We start from the raw sequence: 20,059 nt of genomic DNA on the forward strand, positions 1-20,059 counted from the left end.
AACAGGTTCACCCAAATGCCTGCTGTAGGAATACTTACCCTGGGTCATTTAAGGCTGTGTTAAATCAGAGGATTTAGCATGCTACTACAAAATACACCTGTACCTACTAAAACTTCATCAGAAGTCTCATCTCACTTGTCAGATATTTTTCATATACATCTGTTCTCACACAAGAAGAGTACATTGTGCCAGGTGAGAGTTTGGCTGCAGTCACCGTGAGGAACACACGTGTTACCTAAACACTTTGGAGAAGTTAAAGACAGTACTTCTTGTTCAATTTCTTCTTCGTTTTTCCTTAAGGTAATACAGTATTTATCAGCCCATTCTTTAATTACAGCAGTTGGTGGAAATACCAAAACAAGTCCAACAGTAAGATAAAAAGGTTTTATTAATATTAGAAAAAAACCACTTTAACAAATTTAAAAATAAGCCAGTTAATACAAAAGCATCATGATTCTACACTAATGATTAGGAGAATAACACAGCAGGCCAATGCAAGTCTTCTGTCGCACGGCCTTACAAAGCAATTATTTCCACCTTTGCTGTGTTTTACATAGTTCTTACAAAGCATCCAAGAGGCAGGAGTTCCTTACAGAAAGAATACTGAAATTGAAGGACTTTGAATTTAACTGATTAAATCAGTGTGAGAATTCAAGTTCCTAGATCCCAGGCTGGAGCTTAAAGCCAGGCAGCAGCTGGCTAACCCCTCTGCCCTGATCACTAACTGTGCCTCAAAGCGTCTGCCAGAGATCCTCCATCCTTTCTATACTGAAACGCTGGGAGAACAAAGTAACCGAACTGCCTGGGGCTTCAGGAGCTGTATCCACCATTACCAGATGGAAGCTTCTGGCTATCAACCAGGTATTGAAACACTTACATGCTGTGCTTAGCAAATACCATTGTTCTAGTATTCTGCAAAAAGTCAAAATCCCTTTGCTTACACAATTCAAACCACCAGAGGAGTTTAAGCCTCAGGACAATGTCCAGATTTTAGTTGTTCTATAGCCAGACCACAGTATGACCAGCAAACTATGGTTCCCAGGATGTGTCTTTGCTTGTATTGATTCTAATGCAAAAGCAAAAACTAAATTGCAATCAGCAATGCAGTCTTATTTTTTGCGTTTTGAACTGGGCCAGTCCCCCCAGGGAAGCGTTTTCTTGCCCTTCGACGTGCTCCGTAGGGAATGCAGAGTCTGCACTTGTTTAAGGCGCCTGGAGAGCTCCTGATCACAGGCTTCCTGCAGAGCTCCAGCTTTCTGCTTGTCCCATCCCAGAGCCGAGGCCAGGGCTGCTGTGTCTTCCTTCAACACCAGCTGTAGCAAGACAGATTGTTAACAGTCTTTACTGACTCCTGGCCGCTAAGCCTCTGCTCCCATTAACAACAGCAGGAACGAGGCACCAAAGTTTAGTATTGGCACTTCGGAACCGGAGATGTTCCCAGCTTTCATCACCTATCCCGTGGGCTAGTGGATTTCCAATAATTTGCCAAGACTCAGTGCTTGAAGCTCTGTTCAGATGTTCAAAGGAAGAGAAAGCAGTTACTTATTTTCTACAGCAGGGAAAAGCAAGAGTAGCAAGTTCACAGCTTGAAAGAACACCTTCCTAATTGGTTACAATTTAGCTAGACTTTCCAACCTATATTTACAGTTTTTTCCAAAATAAGGAGTTTTTTATTTTGATTTGGGATGTATAAAAGAAACATAGCTAGATGCATAAGCATGCAAAAAAAACCCCAAAGAACCTTGCTGGTAGGACAGCTATGATTTGTCAGAGACCAAAGCCAAAATTATTTTGTGGCTTTTCAGAGGACAGAGCAGAGTATGTGGAACAGTGTCAGCTGGCTGCTACAGAGGAGCTCCAAGCCAGGGGTAGTGTTACTGAAGAAGAGAAATTAATTAAATTTGAGACACTTTGAGACAGATCTACTGACATCAGAGCCCCCAGAAGCAAGGACAGCTTCCCCTATAGCCTCTCTTTCAGAGGGAGAGATTTGCCAGAATACTGTTGTGTCATTCTCACCTACCTCTAGATCCTGACTGTCCAAGCAGAGCTCTGGAGCAGGTTTCTCTCTCAGAGCAGCAAGGACCTGGTCGCTGAGTGCTGTTCTGGCTGAAGTATCTGTGCTGCTGGTACCTGTGTCAACCACATCCATCTCCTTCCTTGGTGCAGCCTCAGGTTCTGAAAGGGAGCAGAATCAGTACAGCCCCTGACAAAAACACAGGACAGGAAAAGTGGCCTGGACTGCTTTGATGGTTGTGAGATTAGTAACATATACATCTAATCTAGGTGCATCCTGGAACTTAAGAAATCCGTAATATTAAGGAGGACTACGGGATCTAAGCTTTTCTCCCAGTATTCTGCTTCCAGGCTTTGTGAGAGATATGACACAGCAGTGAGAGGGCTCTCTGGTCAGATAATTCTTACACTATACACACTACACCTGCTCTTGCATCAACTTAACATTTAACAGCAGCTGACCAAATTACTCACTCTGCCTTATTTACTCCACTCAACTAGGAGTTGAAAACCCCCTTCTCTAGCATCCCAATGCTCCCTACCTGCAACTTTGCTTAAGATACTGTCTTCAGTTTTCAAGGCCTCTAAGTAGAGTTCCAGGAGCTGCCTTGACTGACGCTCTTCTTCTCGTCTGTCCAGCACCTGCTGCAGGGTGTCCTGCAGCACTTGGATTTTGGTTTCACTTTGGGTAAGTTCTTCTGCCAGGTCTGAGCGTGGCACATCAATAAGCACCTTAAAACATTGAGAGTGCTCCTGAGTAACTCATTTCGTGGCACTTACTGCAGTACAAACAGAATGTACACACCCTCCCAACACCAAGCACGTTCCACAAGGTTTCTTGTCATAGCAAGTCAGCCAAGTTCTGAGAGGCTGTAGTGGCACTCCACCAGGCAGCATTTTTTACTAAAAGCCAAAAGGCATCCAAGAAGGTGTGGAATCATGTGCAATTTTAATGGAAATCTTGAAAACTAATGACAAAGTACTACTTCTTCACAGTGCAAGGGAATATTCAAAGGAAAGGCAATGGCCTGGCACCTGGGAAGCTGCACGTTGGGGAGGACAAGAAGGGGCAGTTATTGCCATGCCTCACCACAGACAAGGTGTTGAGCAGTCAATCAGCTCTGGAAAGTGACAGCAGTTCCTCAAACCCCTCTGGAGCAGACAGACCTGGCCTGCTGCCCAGCCTCCCCTCTGGACATGTTACACAGGCATCTGGTTTTAAGGAATGAGCCAACCTTGGTTGCCATTTGGCCAAATCTTGAGTTTTTGCCCTCCCACTGCCAGAAGTGGAACAACACACTGTGAGGGATAGTCAGGGATTAAGAGCATCCTCAGACACTCGAATGTTTCCGTTCAAGGAGAAATTTGACTCTGGCACCAAAAGCAGCAGCTGAATTAAGCCTGAGCTCTTGTTTATTGATTCTGTTCTCTACTGAGATAAACAGATGATGGGCAGATGCAAGGACTGGGATTGGGGGTTTCCCCACTGTACCTGGAGGTCTTCTTCAGACATCAGGATGATATTGGACAGGTCATCCTTCAGCTGCCTGGCCAGTTGCTTCCACTTCTCCACAGCACTGTCCACTTCATCTACAGACTCCGAGAGCCAGGATGTTCCACTGTCTGACACAAGAGTCACCAGTTTCATGGGTCATTCCTGGTCACCTGAGACTGCCTAATGTCACTAGGTGTATTCCAAACACACCTCCCCTTGCATGCTTCCTCACTCACAGCATACCTAAGATTTTGCTGGACCATTTCTCATCCTTGGCCAGTGCCACAAACTTGGTGTTAGATGGCAAACACAAGAAGTAATCTTCATCATCCACAATGGTCCCATCTTCTGCCAGTACCAAGGTGATGGGTTCCCGGGCCTTGTCAATAGCCAGAACACCACAAGCTGCAGAACAGAAAAAATATTTAATTATACAATAGAAGTGACATAGCACTGCCCTTTTATTACCCGCAGCACAAAGGATAGGCAACTCTCAGTGACTGAGGCTGGAGACCAGGACCTGTCTCCTCACAGTGCTGCACGTCTGCTCTTTTTTAGCACGTGCACACAGGTTTCCCCTCCAGAAATTAAAATTGGAATCATCAAGGTTGGAGGAGACCGTTAAGATCATCCAATCCAACTATCAACCCAGCACTGCCACCGTAACCCCTAAACCACATCACCCAGCACCAGATCCAGATGCCTCTTAGACACCTCCAAGGACAGTGACTCCCATCACCTCTCCAGGCAACCTATTCCAATTTTTTCTAATACCTAATCTGAATCTCCCCTGTCTCATCTTAAGGCCGTTTCATCTGGTCCTCTCACTGCAGGCAGGGCAGAAGAGATCAGCTGTTTCTCCGTGCAAACCTTGGCACAAGCATCGGAGAGGGCGCATAGCAGTGAAAGCAGTTCCCGATGCTTATTTCCACCTCCCTTCGATTCCCCTATCGGAAAGCGGCACCGGAGTCCCGCTCTCCCGTTGTGTGTTCCGCTGCCCCGGCGCAGCCCCACCGCCTGCCACCAGCCGCGGGCGGGCACGCCGGCGCTCAGGCCGGGACCCACAGCGGGGCTCAGGCCGGGCTCACAGCGGGGCTCAGGCCGGGGCTCACAGCGGGGCTCAGGCCGGGACCCACAGCGGGGCTCAGGCCGGGACCCACAGCGGGGCTCAGGCCGGGACCCACAGCGGGGCTCAGGCCGGGACCCACAGCGGGCTCAGGCCGGGACCCACAGCGGGGCTCACAGGGGGGCTCAGGCCGGGACCCACAGCGGGGCTCACAGCGGGGCTCAGGCCGGGACCCACAGCGGGGCTCAGGCCGGGACCCACAGCGGGGCTCACAGCGGGGCTCAGGCCGGGGCTCACAGCGGGGCTCAGGCCGGGGCTCAGGCCGGGCTCACAGCGGGGCTCAGGCCGGGGCTCAGGCCGGGCTCACAGCGGGGCTCAGGCCGGGCTCACAGCGGGGCTCAGGCCGGGGCTCAGGCCGGGCTCACAGCGGGGCTCACAGCGGGGCTCACAGCGGGGCTCAGGGCCGGGCTCACAGCGGGGCCGCCGCTCACCTTTGTCGCGCAGCTCCCGCAGGCAGGACGCGGCCACGCCGTGCTGCTCCGGCCCGTCGCGCCGCCGCACCACGCAACGCTTCAGCCGCGCCGCCATCATCTGACGCTCGGCAATGCCCCAAAAGGCTTTTCCAGGCGGGGAAGGCGCTGCTGCCGCGGGAGGCGGCCGCGGCCCGAGCGTCCCGGCCCGAGCGTCCCGGCCCGGCTGAGGCCGAGCACTCACGGCACCAGTGCTTCCCCGCGGGACTCATCGCTGCGCCGGCGTTCGACTCGCTGCGCCTGCGGCGCGGAGCGGCGGCGGGGGCGTTCCATCGGGCTGTCGGGGATGGATTAGGCGCGCCTGGGAAGATGGCGGCCGCGGAGGGAGCGGAGCAGCCGGGGCAGGTGAGGGGGGCCGGGCCGGGCCGGGCCGGGCCGGGGGGCCCGGGGGGCCCGGGGGGCTCCGGCACCCACCCCCTGTGCACCGCGGGGTCGGTGCTGCACCTGGGCTCCGTGCCCTGTGCGAGCAGGGGCTGTGCGGGGCTGGCTGAAGGGTGTGCAGGCCGGGCCCAGGGCACAGGCGTGTTGGCATTGAGGGTTTGTGTATGAAACTCATCAAGCACTTGAATAGGAGAAGAATAAATACAAACACGGCCAGAGAGAAAGGAGACAATGTGCAGCTGGGTTATAAAACTCGGTGGAGCCCTGCGCAGGGTAGGAGTTGGACTCGATGATTCTTGTGGGTTCCTTCCAACTCAGAATGTTCTGTGATTCTATGACTAGTTAGGCAAAAATATTGTCTCTGCCTTGCAACTGCGAGGGACGGAGGGAGATCCTTGAGCCAAGAACATAAAAGGGCAAAGGTGAATGGGGAGAGCAGAAGATAAATATAAGTTCACTGGTTTGAGTGCTGAGAAAACACTAAAAGCTTAAGATATTTTTAAACTGGGACGTGAAATGAACGGGACAGTCAGAGGAAAAAAAAGAAGCGTGATCTAGTTGTATATGGTACATACTCTTTATTTTCTTGAGGGCCTCGTCCAACGTGGATTCTATGATTCTGTAGTGTAGGTGTGATGTAGGTGTAATAGAGTGTAGGTTTCCTCTCACTCACAGTGTCCTGTTCATATTCTAGAGTCACTTGTATTGCACTGCAAGCTCAACCCACCTCAAATTCAGTGACCTCCTGGAGCTCTCTTATCTCACCACTATCCCAGACAGGTTCCTGAGTGTGTGGTGCCAATGGAATTTGGTAGAGTCCTTTCAGTGCTCTCAGGGTCCCACTGCAGCAGCAGGAGGGGAAAGATCTGGCTGTGTGAGCCAGAAGAGAAGGAAACAGAGCAGTCTGCCACCGACACATTGTTATGTGCAATCACTGAAATCTGTCCAGATTTGGCTAAATCACCATGAGCCTCTCTGTTGATCCCTTTGTTTTGGACTGAGGAGGCTGAGAATGTAGGGAAGGCTATTGAACTAAACTGAAATAGAAATAAATTACATAAAATCGGTACTCTTGGCTAACCAGCACAGATCTGGGTTGTGAAAGGCTGAATTACCAAACTCACAGGAGGCAGGGTGGCTTTGCATCACCCAGGTGTTTTTGTCAGCCCCAGTCTGAGCTGCAGGCGTTGCAGTCCATCCCTCACACTTCAAGTGAATGCTTCCAGAATGAGGAAACCTGAAACAATCTGTGACTGATCCATAAGGCACCTGGGCAGTTTACTGGGCTGGCAGTTTCTGAGAAAGAAATCTGGCTAATTGGCAAATGTGGTTGCCTAAGAAACATTCAGGTTCCCCACCCCCTTCCCCCATTTATTTAGTGTTGCTTTACCTTACAATAAGGTTCGATGTTTGGAAATGGAAAAGTCTTGCTTTCTAACAGGCCTCATAAATGTAGCCAGAGAAGCCTCTGGGTTTTAAAGGTAAAGATGAAGAATCAGATTCTGTCCCATTGCACGTAGCAATGCTGGATCCTCAGGCAAGAACGAGTTACTTTTGCACCCCTTTTGGCATTGCCTGGGAAAAGGGGATGTGATTGAAGGATATACAGTACAGTGGGTGACTTTTCAAGGGGACAGTTTTGGAATTAAACAAACCAATGAAAATACCTTTACAAGTCTCACAGAATGTAAACACCACTCCTCTTACACAACTGTTGCAGTTTTGACACTAATATCAATGCTTGTAGAAAGTTGACCCCATTGCACTCTAAATGTTTAGAGAATTTAATAAAATATTTGCTTTCTGCCATTGGTGATGTTTGTTTATTTATTGCCAAGCTTTCAACATGAGGCTGTGAGTAGTGGCACTGCCTTGCTTAACATGTTTATGTTTGGGCCCCATCATGTTTTCTAGTACAAATCAAGTTAATTTAGATGCTGAAAAGGGAGTGTCAGATGTCTTATGGCTTATTATCTGTTTTTCTTAGTTTAATTTTCTCATTCTCATGAATTAATATATTGCCTCAAGCAGTGTGGGGAGAGGGGAGTATTGCAGCTCAAATGAAATTGTTTATGTAGATAGAATTATGTTCTAAAGGCAATAAATATTTCTACCAGAGATTTTAAAATACTTTGTTTTGTTTAGAAATCATGTTCCTTGGGCCTTTAGCAATGTCTTTACTAAAAATAAGCAAGAGAAAAGACCCTGTCTCTCTGTTACTGTTTTTTTATAGTAAAAGAAAGAGAAGGGCAAGGTGATGGTGTAGCTTCTGAACAGAATAACCAGTTTCAGATTTATCTTGTCTATCAGTGTTTCTTTAATGCTAAGTACTTTGGCAGTATGTTTGGTGACTCTTCTTGGTGGAGCCTGGCAGTAAACCAGTCCTCTGGAGTTCCAGTTAACCATAAATCCCAGTAGTGTGAGAAAAATGGAAATTCTTTGACCGTAATTGGCAGTAGTATTCTTGAATCTACCACCTAGCTGTGTGTTTTCTTTGCAAGTAATTAAAGCAAATTTCTAAGATGTTGAAAGATGCCTGGTTTGTTGCTCCAGAGACTTAATTCCCTAGTTGCATTGTTAGTCAATATATTGGTAAATTTTCCTCCCCACTTGCCTGTAGCTCTTGGCTGATAAGCCTCTGTATTCTGTGCCTTAAAGGATGGATTTCATGTTGAAGGTGAATGGTCTCTGGATGGTGATGGTCGTAATTTTCATTAAACACAGACATGTCCCAGAGGGTGACAGTCCCCTGCCTTACAAGACTAGTTCCTTTGCCTTGTAGTTGGAAATCTGTCTGGAAGGGAACTACAGATCTCATTTAAAATGGTGGCAGCTTTGGACAATGTACTCAAAGTACATAAATGAACCAACTCATCATTTAGGTGCCATCAGGGCTACGAGCACATGGCAGAATTGGCGGGCATTTGTCTTCAGGATCAAGACTCTTCCTGTCAATATAATTATGACATGTTTTCTCACTGTAACCCAAGCTTCATTTCAAATTCTTCTTGGAGCAGTTTCCCAGGTTGGCCAAATATTGTGTGGAGTGACCGTCCATAAATACCAGAGCAGCTCTTTAGGGCAGAACATGGGAGCTCTAGTACTTAGAATGCTCTGGGAATTTCCTAACGATATGAATTCAGTGGTGGGCCCTTCCGTCCTTCCTCCCACACAGAGGCTATGGCAAGTGATCCTAGAGAATCCCTGCCCACCTGTGAGGTCTGGCTGGGCCCTGGTGATGATCCTTGTCTGGAAGCAGATGAGTTGCAGTATATTTGAGTTTCTGGCACCCTCTTGTGGTAAATACTTATTTTATCGATACTGGTTTTGTGTATTTTGCAAATGGGAAAAATAAATCTTGAGATACTTTGAAGGTGAGGTATATTGCATAAAAATGAGGAATAGATTTGTAGGACAAAAGGTCACTTAAGAACCTTGGTGCTATCACTGAACAGTTATATTTTTCCCTGTACTCAGTGAATGGGGCCCCTTTACACTAAATGATCCTCAAAACTTGTCTTCATTCCTAGTGAAACTGCATTTTTTCACCATTGAGGTCACCAGTATGTGTTACCTCTCCTACAATAAAACACCTCAGGTGAAAACAGTGTGGTTTAGACCATATTAACATCAGGTGGACCCTGTTTGAAAGAAAATTGTTGACCAAGATAAGTTTGTTTATGGTAAAACTTAGGCATCTCTACCTAGGGGGAGAGGTGGTCCGTTCTAGTTACATGGAGATCAAACTGCTTTCTTGGGCAGCGAGGAAAAGTGCAGAGAATAATTCTGTAATGTGAGGGACTGTGGGGAAGTGTTGGGTCTGTTCTTGAGCAGTGAGTGAGTATGAGCAAAATTGCAGGTGAGCCTGGAGAGTGGGAGCTCTGGAATTTTGAAGTCTAGTCTAATCTTTGGCTGACTGTCCCACTTCAGTCAAACAGTTTCTTCTTCCTCCTGTTCACCACTCATTCCTAGTGTGCAAGGTGAAGTGTTCAGCATCTGCCCTAAAACTTCACCTCTTAATTATGTGTGGGAAACAAGAATGGTCCTGGTACTGCTGAGAGTTTGTGAGGTTTAGGTAAAATCATGGTTGTTTTGAAATCTGTAGAAGAATGGTTCAGAAAACAAAGGGTGCGTTATTGGATCATGGAAATGGGAGAAGTATTTCAAAATTTGTGTTAGGGTGGCCACTACTCTTGTGCCATCTCACAGGATTCTTGCTGGCTCTCACTGCTGACTCCCTAAAATCAGTTCTGCAGATTCTGTTAATTCCCTTGTTTTAAATGGGGAATTAATACTTCTGTGGTTCTGACCTTTTTGTCTTCAGTCCTCCACAGAACTGCTGCTGATAGCACAGACAAATGTGCATAAATCCTGCTCACAGGAGCCTTCCAGATAAGTGTTTCTAGGGGTGTCCATCGGGTGGCAATGTGACCTCACTCTTTTTCTGCTTCACAGGCTGGCTCCTGCCCTGCAACTGAGAACGCCGCATCTCGGGAGCCGCTGGTAAGTTCCTCAAGAAGCAGCATTGAATTTCTTGTTGATAACACGAGTTGTTCTCTTTGCCACATCATTTTTCAGCCTTTGTTTAGCTTTTTTGAGGAGCTGGTGCTTTGTGGAAAAGGTGTAAACTGCTGCAGGTTGCCATGCTGTTCACATCTCTGAATTCTGATCTGTAGCCACAACCTCCTGTGAGCCTGGGGTTAGACATGGGTGGCCTGGGCCACTGCCTGTCCTGAGCGTGTGCTCTTGTTCAGAGCCTCTTTAGGAAAGGGTCTGAAGAAAGCCCTGTGCAGCAGATTCGTAGATTATAAAAACCCCTCTGCTGCTCAGAGACCTCATTCAAGCTGTCTTTATATTCAGAGGCACTCAGAGTGAGCTTAGAAATGTTTGTCAGCTGGCAGTGTCTGTAATCCAGTGTTTTTACTCTAGAAGTGTTTTGGAAAGGGCCCTGGGATTTTTTGTGTATGAGGATAACTGAGAGAACCCTGTTTTGTTTGCTCTTTTATGGTGATGCAGAGTGGGAAGTGAGCCACTACTCCTGGAGCTGCAGTATATGGTTTTTTACAACCTTGGTTTTTTTTTTTTTTCCTTCCTTCCTCTTCAGCCATCTATAAGTCAGCCAAAACCTTGACAAAATTCTTAGCCAGTGTTTTCATCCTAAATATATAAATCTCTGAGTTTCTTCTGCAGCTTTCATTTGTTGATCATAGTGAATACAAGCTGTTTGCAGGGAGAAGACTCAAGTACTTGTGGCACTGGCCATTTCAAAGTACTTTTATCAAGTAACTCTGACCTAGAGAGCCCAGGAGATGATGTTTATAAGAGAGAGATGTGAGTAAAGACTGTGAACTGAGAAAAGTCAGTAAAATGCATCTCATGAAAGGGCTGTTAGTGAAGTCTGTTGCAGTGACAGTCTCTCTTTCTAGTACCGCTGTGCCATCCCTTAATTGCATGGATATCTGTACATGAGATTACCTGAAATTGTTATCGTCACCATGTGCTTTGTGGTGGATTTGGTGGTTTGTTTTTGGAGGGGCTGGTTGTCTCTCCCTTAGGGAGGTTAGGGCAGGCAGATCATCAGAGCCTGTGCTGGGCCACAGCATGTTCTTTCTCGAGGCAGATTCTAACATTACCTTAGATATAATTAATTTCTTACTGTATATGTGACTGCAGAATTGCTCAGAGAAAGTGCATAGCAGTTGTGTATGTTTCTGTTTGGGTGGATATTTTTACTACATAAAATTATTTATACACTTAAAGAACTCCAACATAAACTTTACGATGGTGAGTCTACCATGTGAGCTAATTAGAGCCCTCTGAAAGGTGGAGGTTTCCTTCTTATTTTTTCATTAACTTTTTAAAAATAATAAACTCTTACAGTCTTTGTCACATTTGTTTAGGAGTCATTATTGCTTCCATCTGCTCCTCTGTAGACGCCTTATTAAATGAGCAATTCAGGTCTGTGAGCCAGATGACCTGACTTCCACCATCCTGCTGTGGCTTCCCTGTGGCCAGGATCGTGCACGCTGCCTTCCACACATGCAGGAGATCCTGGCCCATAAACCAGACTCGTAGGCACATGGTGCCGTGTCATAAAAGTGTTTACGGAAACACCAGAGCGAACTGTGGCACGAATCCAACACATGGCTCTGTGGGGGAGCTGTGTGCTCCAGGGTATCATCCTGGACTTCACATTTGGTGGTAAGCAGTTGAAGAGTCCAGAGGAGGGAGGAAAGTCTCATGACCAAATTCTGCTCCTCTGCACCCCCTCACCCTTTTTGACTGTATTGGCGAGTGGAAGGACTCGGTGCTTCACAGGACAGACCTGTTTGGAACATACCAGCACACAAGAATGGGAAAGCAGTAGAGTTAAAACACCTTCCATTGTATCAGCAGAAGCTGTTACAGACTCAGGCTGGTTTTGTATTGGATTTGTGATTCTAATGGAGACTATCCTTCTAGGTGCTAAGTACGGCACCTTGCCCTGGGCACAGGGGCACTGTCTTCTGCCTACCCTGTACCCTGCCTACAGCCTGCTGCTTTCAGCAGGAATCCAGGAGAAGCCAGGATTCCAGTTGTTTGCACAAGGACTTCAGCATCCTGCAAGATCCTGTAGCAGACCCAGTCTGACACGTCATATTGTGTCCTGCATTTGGGTCTTCCAGGATACCTTGCAAAGGTTTATGGCCTTACTGAAGCCTTCAGAATGCAGCCCTACAAACTCATGTTACAATCCAAACTACTCTTTCTCCCACCCACTTTTGATGTTTTGAGCCACCAAACTGGAGATAACGGACTCCACGTCCATGCCATTAATCCCTTGAGTTGTCCAGTGTCCTTACAATAAACTGTCCCAGCTGAAAAATACTCCCTAATAGGAGGTCAGTGTGTTAGAGCAGTGACAGTGGCGGTGAGTGGGAGGGGGCTGGGGACAGCTGTAATTCCTGCAGCAGAGCAGGACACTCATTTCCCTGGCTGTCGGTCTTGGCCCATTAAAATTTGCCGTGTAGCTCCGTAGTGGGAAGTGTAACCTTGTGTTCACAGAGTGTCAGCATCTCGCTCTGCTGCTGTTTACAGCCACGTTTGTCATCGTCAGCGCAGGATCAGCTTCTCCTTGAGTCTGGCTTATCAGTGAACACTGCTGCATCCCCTGCTGCTTGGAGCAGCCACCTCTGATAAGCCCCTGAACACTTGTGGAATTGGAATAGGTTTGTCTTTTTGCAGCCACTCAAAGCAAAGTCCTGGTTTGTGCAAAGGGTGTAACTACATAGGGCAAACTCTCTTTCAGTGAGGCTAAACCTTTGGAAAATCCCCTTTACATCAGGAATCTGTGTTTTCTTGGTCTAATATCTCTCCAGAATGTATTTAAATCATCTGTTTAGCTTGTTCTGTTTCTCGCTAGCAGAGTCTTGTAGCTTTTTAACCATCCTGTGCTGCTTTTGGGGTGTTTTCAAAAGCTTGAAATATTTGTATATTTTTGCTGTTGGCCTTTGCTTTCTGCCCAGTCTGCTGCAGCCTGAATTACAGCTCTGAAGGTTGTGCCTGTAAGAGCCTCCGACAGAAACCCGGGCTGTAGGGAGAGCCTAAGGAAGGAGAGTTGTCAGTGAGGCCTTTGGACATGTTGCTTGTTTGTTTGCGGTTTTTTTTCTGTCACAAAACATACTCATTCCCTAGCTGGTGCTAGGTATCTGGAAGAAGTACTCATTGTAAATATGAAAGTACTGGTTGTAAATGTAAAACACTCTGTTGGTTGCTCACTAAATTACAAAATCCCTGGATCAGGATTCCTTTGCAGATTATTTAATTTTTCTTCTTTTAGTTTTAGCATGTTCTGTTTCTTTCTGTTTCTTGCTGCAGATAGGAGCAGTTAACACTGAAATATGGACATTTTATTCCTTTTTTTACAGGCTGTTGAAAGGTACAAGTTAACAAGAATTACTGCTGCCTCTATAGCAATTAGTGTAGAGTTTGTTGGAATGTGCTGGAGCCCTCGTGGCTTTTCCCCACCCTTTGTTAAATTGATTTTCAAATATTTAAGGGTCAGGGTAATGCCCAGAACACTTTTAACTTCCCTTTTTGTGCAAACATCACAGAGTACACGGCAGTGAGTGACAGACAGTAGAATTATTAAATCCTTTGTGTTTTGTTGTCTCATTTTACACCTTATCTGTTCTGTTAAGCTTCCTCTCAAGTAGCGTGCAAGTACAGAAAATTTCTTTTAGGTTTTTGAGAAAGGAGCTTTGCAACTGAGATTTTACTTTTAGCTCTAACTGGTGTAATTAGAAGTTGATGGAGACTGATCCTAACAAATACTGTTGTCTTTACAACAAAACCATGTCTTTGAACAAAACCATGAGTGGGAATGAGGAGAGGCTACAGATTTGTGTCTGTCACAAGATTTGAGAGAGCTTGTTGGGGTTCATGTTAGTTAAGAGTACTCAGAGTCTACTTTTTTATAAACAAACCACTGGGCAAATTGAAATTGAGAATCCATGTCCCTCTTCTTATGAAGGAGTAGATAGATGCTCTTTCTGCCCTGTCAAACCCTACAGAAAATGAGATACATGAGAATTTTTTTAAGTTCTTCTTTGCCTGAAATCGCTGTTTGAAATTAATTCAAGAATGGTATTTTCACTGAAAAACTCACACTTTGTTTTTCTGGAACACATTTTTTAGCAAGGGATATCTTGTAATATCCTCATCCTTTCTTTTACATTTCAAAGGTCTTAGTCTAGAGTTGTAGAAAATTATGGTGGTTTTTGTTTGGTTGGTTTTTTTTTTGTTTGGTTGGGGGTTTTTTTTTTTTTAATAAGAACTTTTTTCCCCAGAAATGATATGAGGGACTGGAGTATGCTGGAGGGACACTCCCCATCACACTTCTACCTTCCATTTTCCCATCCTTTATTGTTTGAGACAAGATTTATGCCTGTTTACTGTACAAATTTTCCATCTGCCACAATGGGTTTGTTCCTGGTGGTGGCATACGCTGAATGATTCTCTAAAAGTAAATCTATCCAGAGGGGATTTCCAGACAGCCAGAGTCAGTAGGCAACTAACTTACAGCCCCCAGGGAAACATTAGTCAGGGTAATTTACCACTGTCAGCAGGAGAGGGAGAGAGACCTCAGCTCCACGACCTCCCTCCTGCCCGGGCAGGATTCTCGTGTATGATGATGCTGCAGTTGGTTTGGGGAGGACCTGAACGTGCTGCTGTGACATCCCAGTGCTGGCCAGTAATTCCATCAGGCTGTGGAGGGCAATTGCTGTGCAGATTTTGGGTTTATTGGGCCATGAACAAGGAGCCAGAGGTGTGTGACTGCCACACACAATGTCCTTTGGTTTGCTGCAAAGAGAGCTCTGTGATTTACTAAGCAGAGCTCTCTTGTGTTTGACCTTCTGATAAGTTCATGATTATTGGGTTTTGCCTGTTTTTCTCTCTTTCTTCTGGGTGTTCATTGACTTCTTTTGTCGTGCATGCAAAGTGCACTCGCTTAATCTGTCGATTCCTTTTACTCTGTTGATTTAGACAAATATATTAATGTGTGCCAAGCACACAGATGCAAATTGACTTACTGAGCATAGTTAAAGAAACACTGCTATACCAGGTTAAACTGTCCATTTGAGGTCAGTGGAAAAGTTTGGAATTCCTTTAAATCTCAATTTTGAAAGAGGGTAGACTGTAATAGTTTGGGATGTAACTTGTATTATAGCATTATATATTAATTTCTGAGAGCTAGAACCTTGCAGTAGTCACAGGCCAAAGCAGGTTTAAGACCCAGTCAGCCTGTACAAAATGTACTGGTGGCTCTGGCTGTCCCCAAGAGCTGACAAGTTAAATGACACTTCAGAGTGGTGGATGAGGCAGCACAGCCAGGACAGGGACAGTCTTTCTCTGTCACTGACAGGGGCATGAGTTAGTAGTTTACTATCTTTTTTGTGCACTTGTGCAGAAGAGAGCTCTGAAAGCAATTCCTGCTTGCTTTTCAGACAAACCAACACCACTGGTCAGAAGACTTTAAAAATGGTCTTAAAATAGTTGTAATACTCTAAGTTGTTCTTTATAAACACACCAGGAAGTTAAAGTACAGGGAATTAGGTTAGAGTCTTCTATAATGTTAGTTATGATTTGACTTCCAGAGATCCCAGATCTCTCACTGAAAGTAAAATGGAAGTTACAGTGCTTCGAGACACTGGAAAAACACACTGGCACACAGTTATGAAATACTTAATACTTGTTATTTTCCCCTTGAAAGATCCAAATTTTTTATGTTCTTGTGCTGTTTGCGGGGTCTGAAGGTGCTACACCTACAAACAGTATTTTACAGCTCATGTCCTGCTTTGCTCAGCTGGCAGGAGGATTGGGAGCACTTTGCTATGTGCACCACGGCTGCTGGAATGGGGGCACAGCAGAGGTCCCTGCGCTGGTCATGGTTATGGGATCAAGGTGGGGTAAAGGCATCATTCCTGCTCTGCATGTGGAAGCTTTGCTATGTGCAGAGCAGCTTGTAGAGGGCAGCAATTGCCCACAGTTCTCTCTGCTTTGGGAGAGGAGGGTCCAGCTGAAGAACTTCACCAGACTGACTGCCTGCCTTTTTAGCTTCTTGAAATAACTTTATGCAGGAACTTGTTCCTTGGAGTGCCTCTTGACTCTGGAGTATTAAATTCCTACTCTGAACAATGTTGCTAGAGATTGTTAATTCCTCTCCTGCCTCTAACACCACTGGAGAGTTGGACTCCTTTTGCCCAGGCACTGCCTGTGTCATTGTTACTGCAATCAAAAGGAGTCTAGTGACAGCCTGTGATCCATATAAGATTATAGCTGCCTGCGTGGGATAACTTCCCTCATTTCTTGCCTTCCTCCTTCCTTCTTGGCCTTCCTCTCCTACTTTTACCTGGGAGATCATGCCATTAGAAAACATTTGCAATGTCTGTGGCATCTTTGTTGTGCCTCAGATATGTTCATCACATTAAAAGTGAGGTAGCAGGGGCACAAAAGGCAGAATATTCAAGAACCTGAAAGAACATTCTCTAACCTTGATACACAGGAATACATTCTTCAGATTCTTCTGATGCCAGCACCTTCAGAACCAAGATTTGCCAAACTAGGAAGTTAAGAGTTGGTATGAATCTTGGATTTGGAGTCCCTGACCAACTTACTTGAGAAGGAATTTTCACTGCTTTTCGTATTTCTTGTATTTCTCCATAGGTCACTTACATTGCAAATCGTTCCAAACAGCCTAATAATTTTTGGGGGGTTTTATTTGTTTTTGTTTTTTATGCACATTTACATAGCTCCTCTCTTTGTTACATTGTACAAACTGTGTCCTCTTCCCAGCTGTGACCCCCTAGCACACCACTGCTACTTTGAAAAGTGTCATTCTGGAAAAATAACAAAGAAAATATGCATGGCTTTCTAGTGAAGTGATTTTACAGCTGTAGAGAAGCAAGAGAGGGCACTCACAGTATGTGCTGCTTCTTTACATTATCTGTTTAATCTTCTGGTCAGAGCAGAATTTTCCTCTGCTGTCAATGTTCTGGTGTTTTGTCAGGCATCTGAATGGCCTGAATGATGGTATTCCTTGGGATACGGTTGAACAGTAGAGGACATCTTGCTGGAATGGAGATTCCCAGCTATACAGTGAGAATTTCCTGTGTCGTCCAGCTTGCTTCTCCTGTTTGTTTTGTGTGCCATCCTGAGTGATTCCTTTCCTCCTTAAGCATCTGCACCCTTCAGATGTTTGCAGACAGTTATCACATAATTTCTCCTTACCCCCACCCCCATCCTGGTCTCTTAGCCAAGCTCTACATATTTAGCTCATTTAATCTTTCCTCGTAAGTCAAGCCCATAATTGACAGCTCTGACACAGGGAGTCGTATTGGTTGCACATGCTGCCAACAGGATATAAATACTTTCTGTGCAGTGATTGAGAATTACAGACAAGACTGAGATGAGGCTGCCCCCCGACCCCCCAACACTGGATTTTTGAAAACCCCTTTCTCAACTCCGGTTGCCACAATTCCATAAAGATGGACTTTGTTTCCAGTCTAATGGTCAGCTGCCAAGTAGGCTTCAAAGCAGTGGTATCAGGTCCCTTGGGAAATTCAGTGCTGATGCCCCAAGGGATTCCAGTCTAAATTCTTATGGAGGTGGTGCTGTTGTCCAGACTTCCCCTGCCAGGCATGCAGGTGCCTCAGGCTGCTGAAGGCCATTCCTTCTGGGCAGGCAGAGTGGAGCTCCCTGAAGGGAGTGGGTCCTTCACTCTCTGTGCCAAGAGGAAGCTCGGAGTGCCGCTGGTCCCGCTGGCATGGCTGTGAATGAGTTCGGGGTTCTTGCTTGTACTTGCAGGAGCTGGGAACCTGGAAAGGTGTTGCATTGGAGGAGGAGGTAGTTGCATGTCCATGAATTGGCACACACAGATGTGTTTCCAGCTAAACTTATTTGGAGGTTGCTTTAGATGACTTGTCTCCTCAGGTTTGTTGCATTCTCCTGAAGATGATGGGTGAGCTAAGGAAAGTTGGGGAACTGGTAAATGAGCTGCCTGGCTTCTTATGTGTGTTCTGTGAGGCTTCATATGCTGCAGCTTCCCCAGTGGGGCTGCTTCACAAACGTTACATGTATTATTGCCAAGCATGCAGCATAAAGAGAACATTTATGAAAGGGAATATCAGAGGAAACATTATGGCAGGGACCTTATAGCCTTTCCATTATTATGGTTTAAATCTTGACATGGTCTTTATTTGCAATGACACTGGGACCAGTAAAAAGTGTTTTTTCTCTTCCCCTCCCCTCGCCTTTCTCCCTCCTTTTCATTCTTTTCTTCCACATCCTGTTCTGAAGCTGTGGTGCAGAGATACAAATCGTTAAACATGCGAGTCCTCAGAGAGCCAGGTTTCAGTTTGTGTGGAATCAGCCCCTTTTGACTCAGAAGTTGCAAACCAGATGACTCACAGTGATGCATGTTTGTTGTTTTTAATAACTGTCATTTTGCAAAATATGGTCAAAGCTTCAAACCATGACTTCTGGAGCAGGGGTGGTGTGTATTTATTTTTAATTTGGGAGACTAGAAGCTGGAATGAGTTTGTCGCTGCAGTCGTCCCTTCAAATCTGAAGTAGAATAAAATTACAACATTGAAAATGTGAAAGATTTTAGACAAATTTTTTTCCTGTTACCTGAAAAAAAATTTATTTTCTTAATGAATTACTTGAAAAGGCTCCAGGTGCCAAACATCTGGTGGGATTGTAGGCCCCTGGTTTATGTTTATGTTTTTTAATATATACCCAAAGGGACAAGTTTCTTAAAAAGGAAGCAGTCAGATGTTTTGTATTTGTGGAGTTTTAAAAAATAAATGCCATTCCTGCTTTACCACTTCTATTTCTAAAAAAATTGTCATCTATCTCCTTTCATTTAAAGGAAGGTAGCAAATGTAGTATTTTAGTGGCAAATTTCTCCATTGGTAAAATCTTGTAGCAGTATGGAAAATATGAAAATAGCTACACATTTAATTTTCTAGAGATTTATTACTGCTTGTACAGCAGTTTGTAAACTCTAAGCTCAGTATTAAGTGCTTTATGACTTTTTTTTGTGTGTTTTACTTCTTAATTTGCCTCAAGAAGTATTGTTGTAATTTGTTGAAGTTCTACAGGTTTGTTTTGCAGGTCAGTTAATTTGAAGTGTGAATTTACAGCCACTTCCTCCCAGCAGAGGGGTACCAGGATAAAATCTGTGTGAGAACAGGATTTGACCCTAAGTGTAAAAGTGGCCTTGTGACAGAATTTGTCATGGCCATGGGTTTTCCTCCAGTTCAGTTCTCAGATTTGGGTGCTTTGTAACCGTGTCTGTCATGATTTATATTATGGTCTGTTGCAATTGCTGTTGCACAATGAAGGGCTGTGCTCTAGTCCAAGGGAGACGGACTCCCAGCCTACCTCAGCCTGTTGCTTCTTGTTAGAGAGTGAAAAAGCAGCTACTGATTTAAAACAGAGAGTTCAAGTTTGCATTCTGCTTTTAGGCTGAGATGGGACATCTCTCTAGTGGTAAAAGTGCTAGAAAAAGCACATTGCCTTTACTCTGAGGAAATACGTATCTGTATGCTGGCTACTGCTGGCCAGCTGTGGTCTGATTACTTATTCCTGTCAGGAAAGAAATAGGTTTTGGTCTTGATTGTTTTAAAGTAAATGTACTTGCTTGTGAAAGATAGTGAAGTGGTGGCTTTGGAGGCTTAAATTGTCCTCTCAACTGCAAGCTGTCATAGCAGCAGATCAGGATTCCCCACCATGATGTGGAGGGACGCCCCTCGTCCCCAAGAGACGAGACGAGACGAGAGTTCAGTCTCTCACCCATTCGGTGCCTGACTTCCCTCTGATGCTGCCAAGAAGGATGCCAATTTTTCCATTTAGCTGACTATTGTATAGACCTTAAAAGGGAAGGTTTTAATGCAGTTGGCTGTGATATAGACTGTTAAAGGGAAGTTATTTATTTTAACTGGCTGCTGTATGGATTATTACGAGGGCGTTCTTTCAACTGCAGCTGTATATTGACTGGTGGATGTGCTGGGCTGTATTGGTAGTAGC

At 45.3% G+C, this 20,059-nt stretch overlaps 2 protein-coding genes across 3 annotated transcripts in view; one reads left to right on the forward strand and one right to left on the reverse strand.

The window, feature by feature from the left end:
- Positions 1 to 369: 369 nt before the first annotated feature.
- On the reverse strand, positions 370 to 5,330 carry DFFA (DNA fragmentation factor subunit alpha). 2 transcript variants are annotated; one of them, XM_039563805.1, is made up of 6 exons: positions 5,069 to 5,330; positions 3,755 to 3,916; positions 3,509 to 3,639; positions 2,559 to 2,748; positions 2,024 to 2,178; positions 370 to 1,313 (listed from the first exon to the last, which is right to left on the reverse strand). In XM_039563805.1, exons 1-6 carry the CDS (start codon positions 5,166 to 5,168, stop codon positions 1,110 to 1,112), a joined length of 942 nt encoding a protein of 313 aa, XP_039419739.1. In that variant the 5' UTR covers positions 5,169 to 5,330; the 3' UTR covers positions 370 to 1,109. The 2 variants fall into 2 exon arrangements, with proteins under 2 accessions (XP_039419739.1, XP_039419740.1); XM_039563806.1 differs by having other exon boundaries at positions 1,221 to 1,507.
- Positions 5,331 to 5,370: 40 nt separating this feature from the next.
- Positions 5,371 to 20,059, forward strand: part of PEX14 (peroxisomal biogenesis factor 14) — a 70,800-nt gene continuing 56,111 nt past the window's right edge. The window contains exons 1-2 of the mRNA XM_039563803.1: positions 5,371 to 5,452; positions 9,944 to 9,991. Coding sequence (XP_039419737.1) covers positions 5,417 to 5,452; positions 9,944 to 9,991 — 84 coding nt within the window. The 5' untranslated portion in view covers positions 5,371 to 5,416. The remainder of the gene's footprint in view (positions 5,453 to 9,943; positions 9,992 to 20,059) is intronic.

Source organism: Corvus cornix, chromosome 21, assembly GCF_000738735.6.
Source record: "Corvus cornix cornix isolate S_Up_H32 chromosome 21, ASM73873v5, whole genome shotgun sequence".
Lineage (NCBI taxonomy): Eukaryota > Metazoa > Chordata > Aves > Passeriformes > Corvidae > Corvus > Corvus cornix.

Bases quoted from the DNA above. Each gene is read 5' to 3' on its own strand.
- DFFA (XM_039563805.1), bottom strand. From the start codon at position 5,168: ATGATGGCGGCGCGGCTGAAGCGTTGCGTGGTGCGGCGGCGCGACGGG. The intron at 2,749-3,508 runs GTACAGTGGGGA...CAATGTTTTAAG, and splicing joins TGTCTGAAGAAGACCTCCAG to GTGCTTATTGATGTGCCACG. The intron at 1,314-2,023 runs GTAGGTGAGAAT...GTCTTGCTACAG, and splicing joins TGGACAGTCAGGATCTAGAG to CTGGTGTTGAAGGAAGACAC.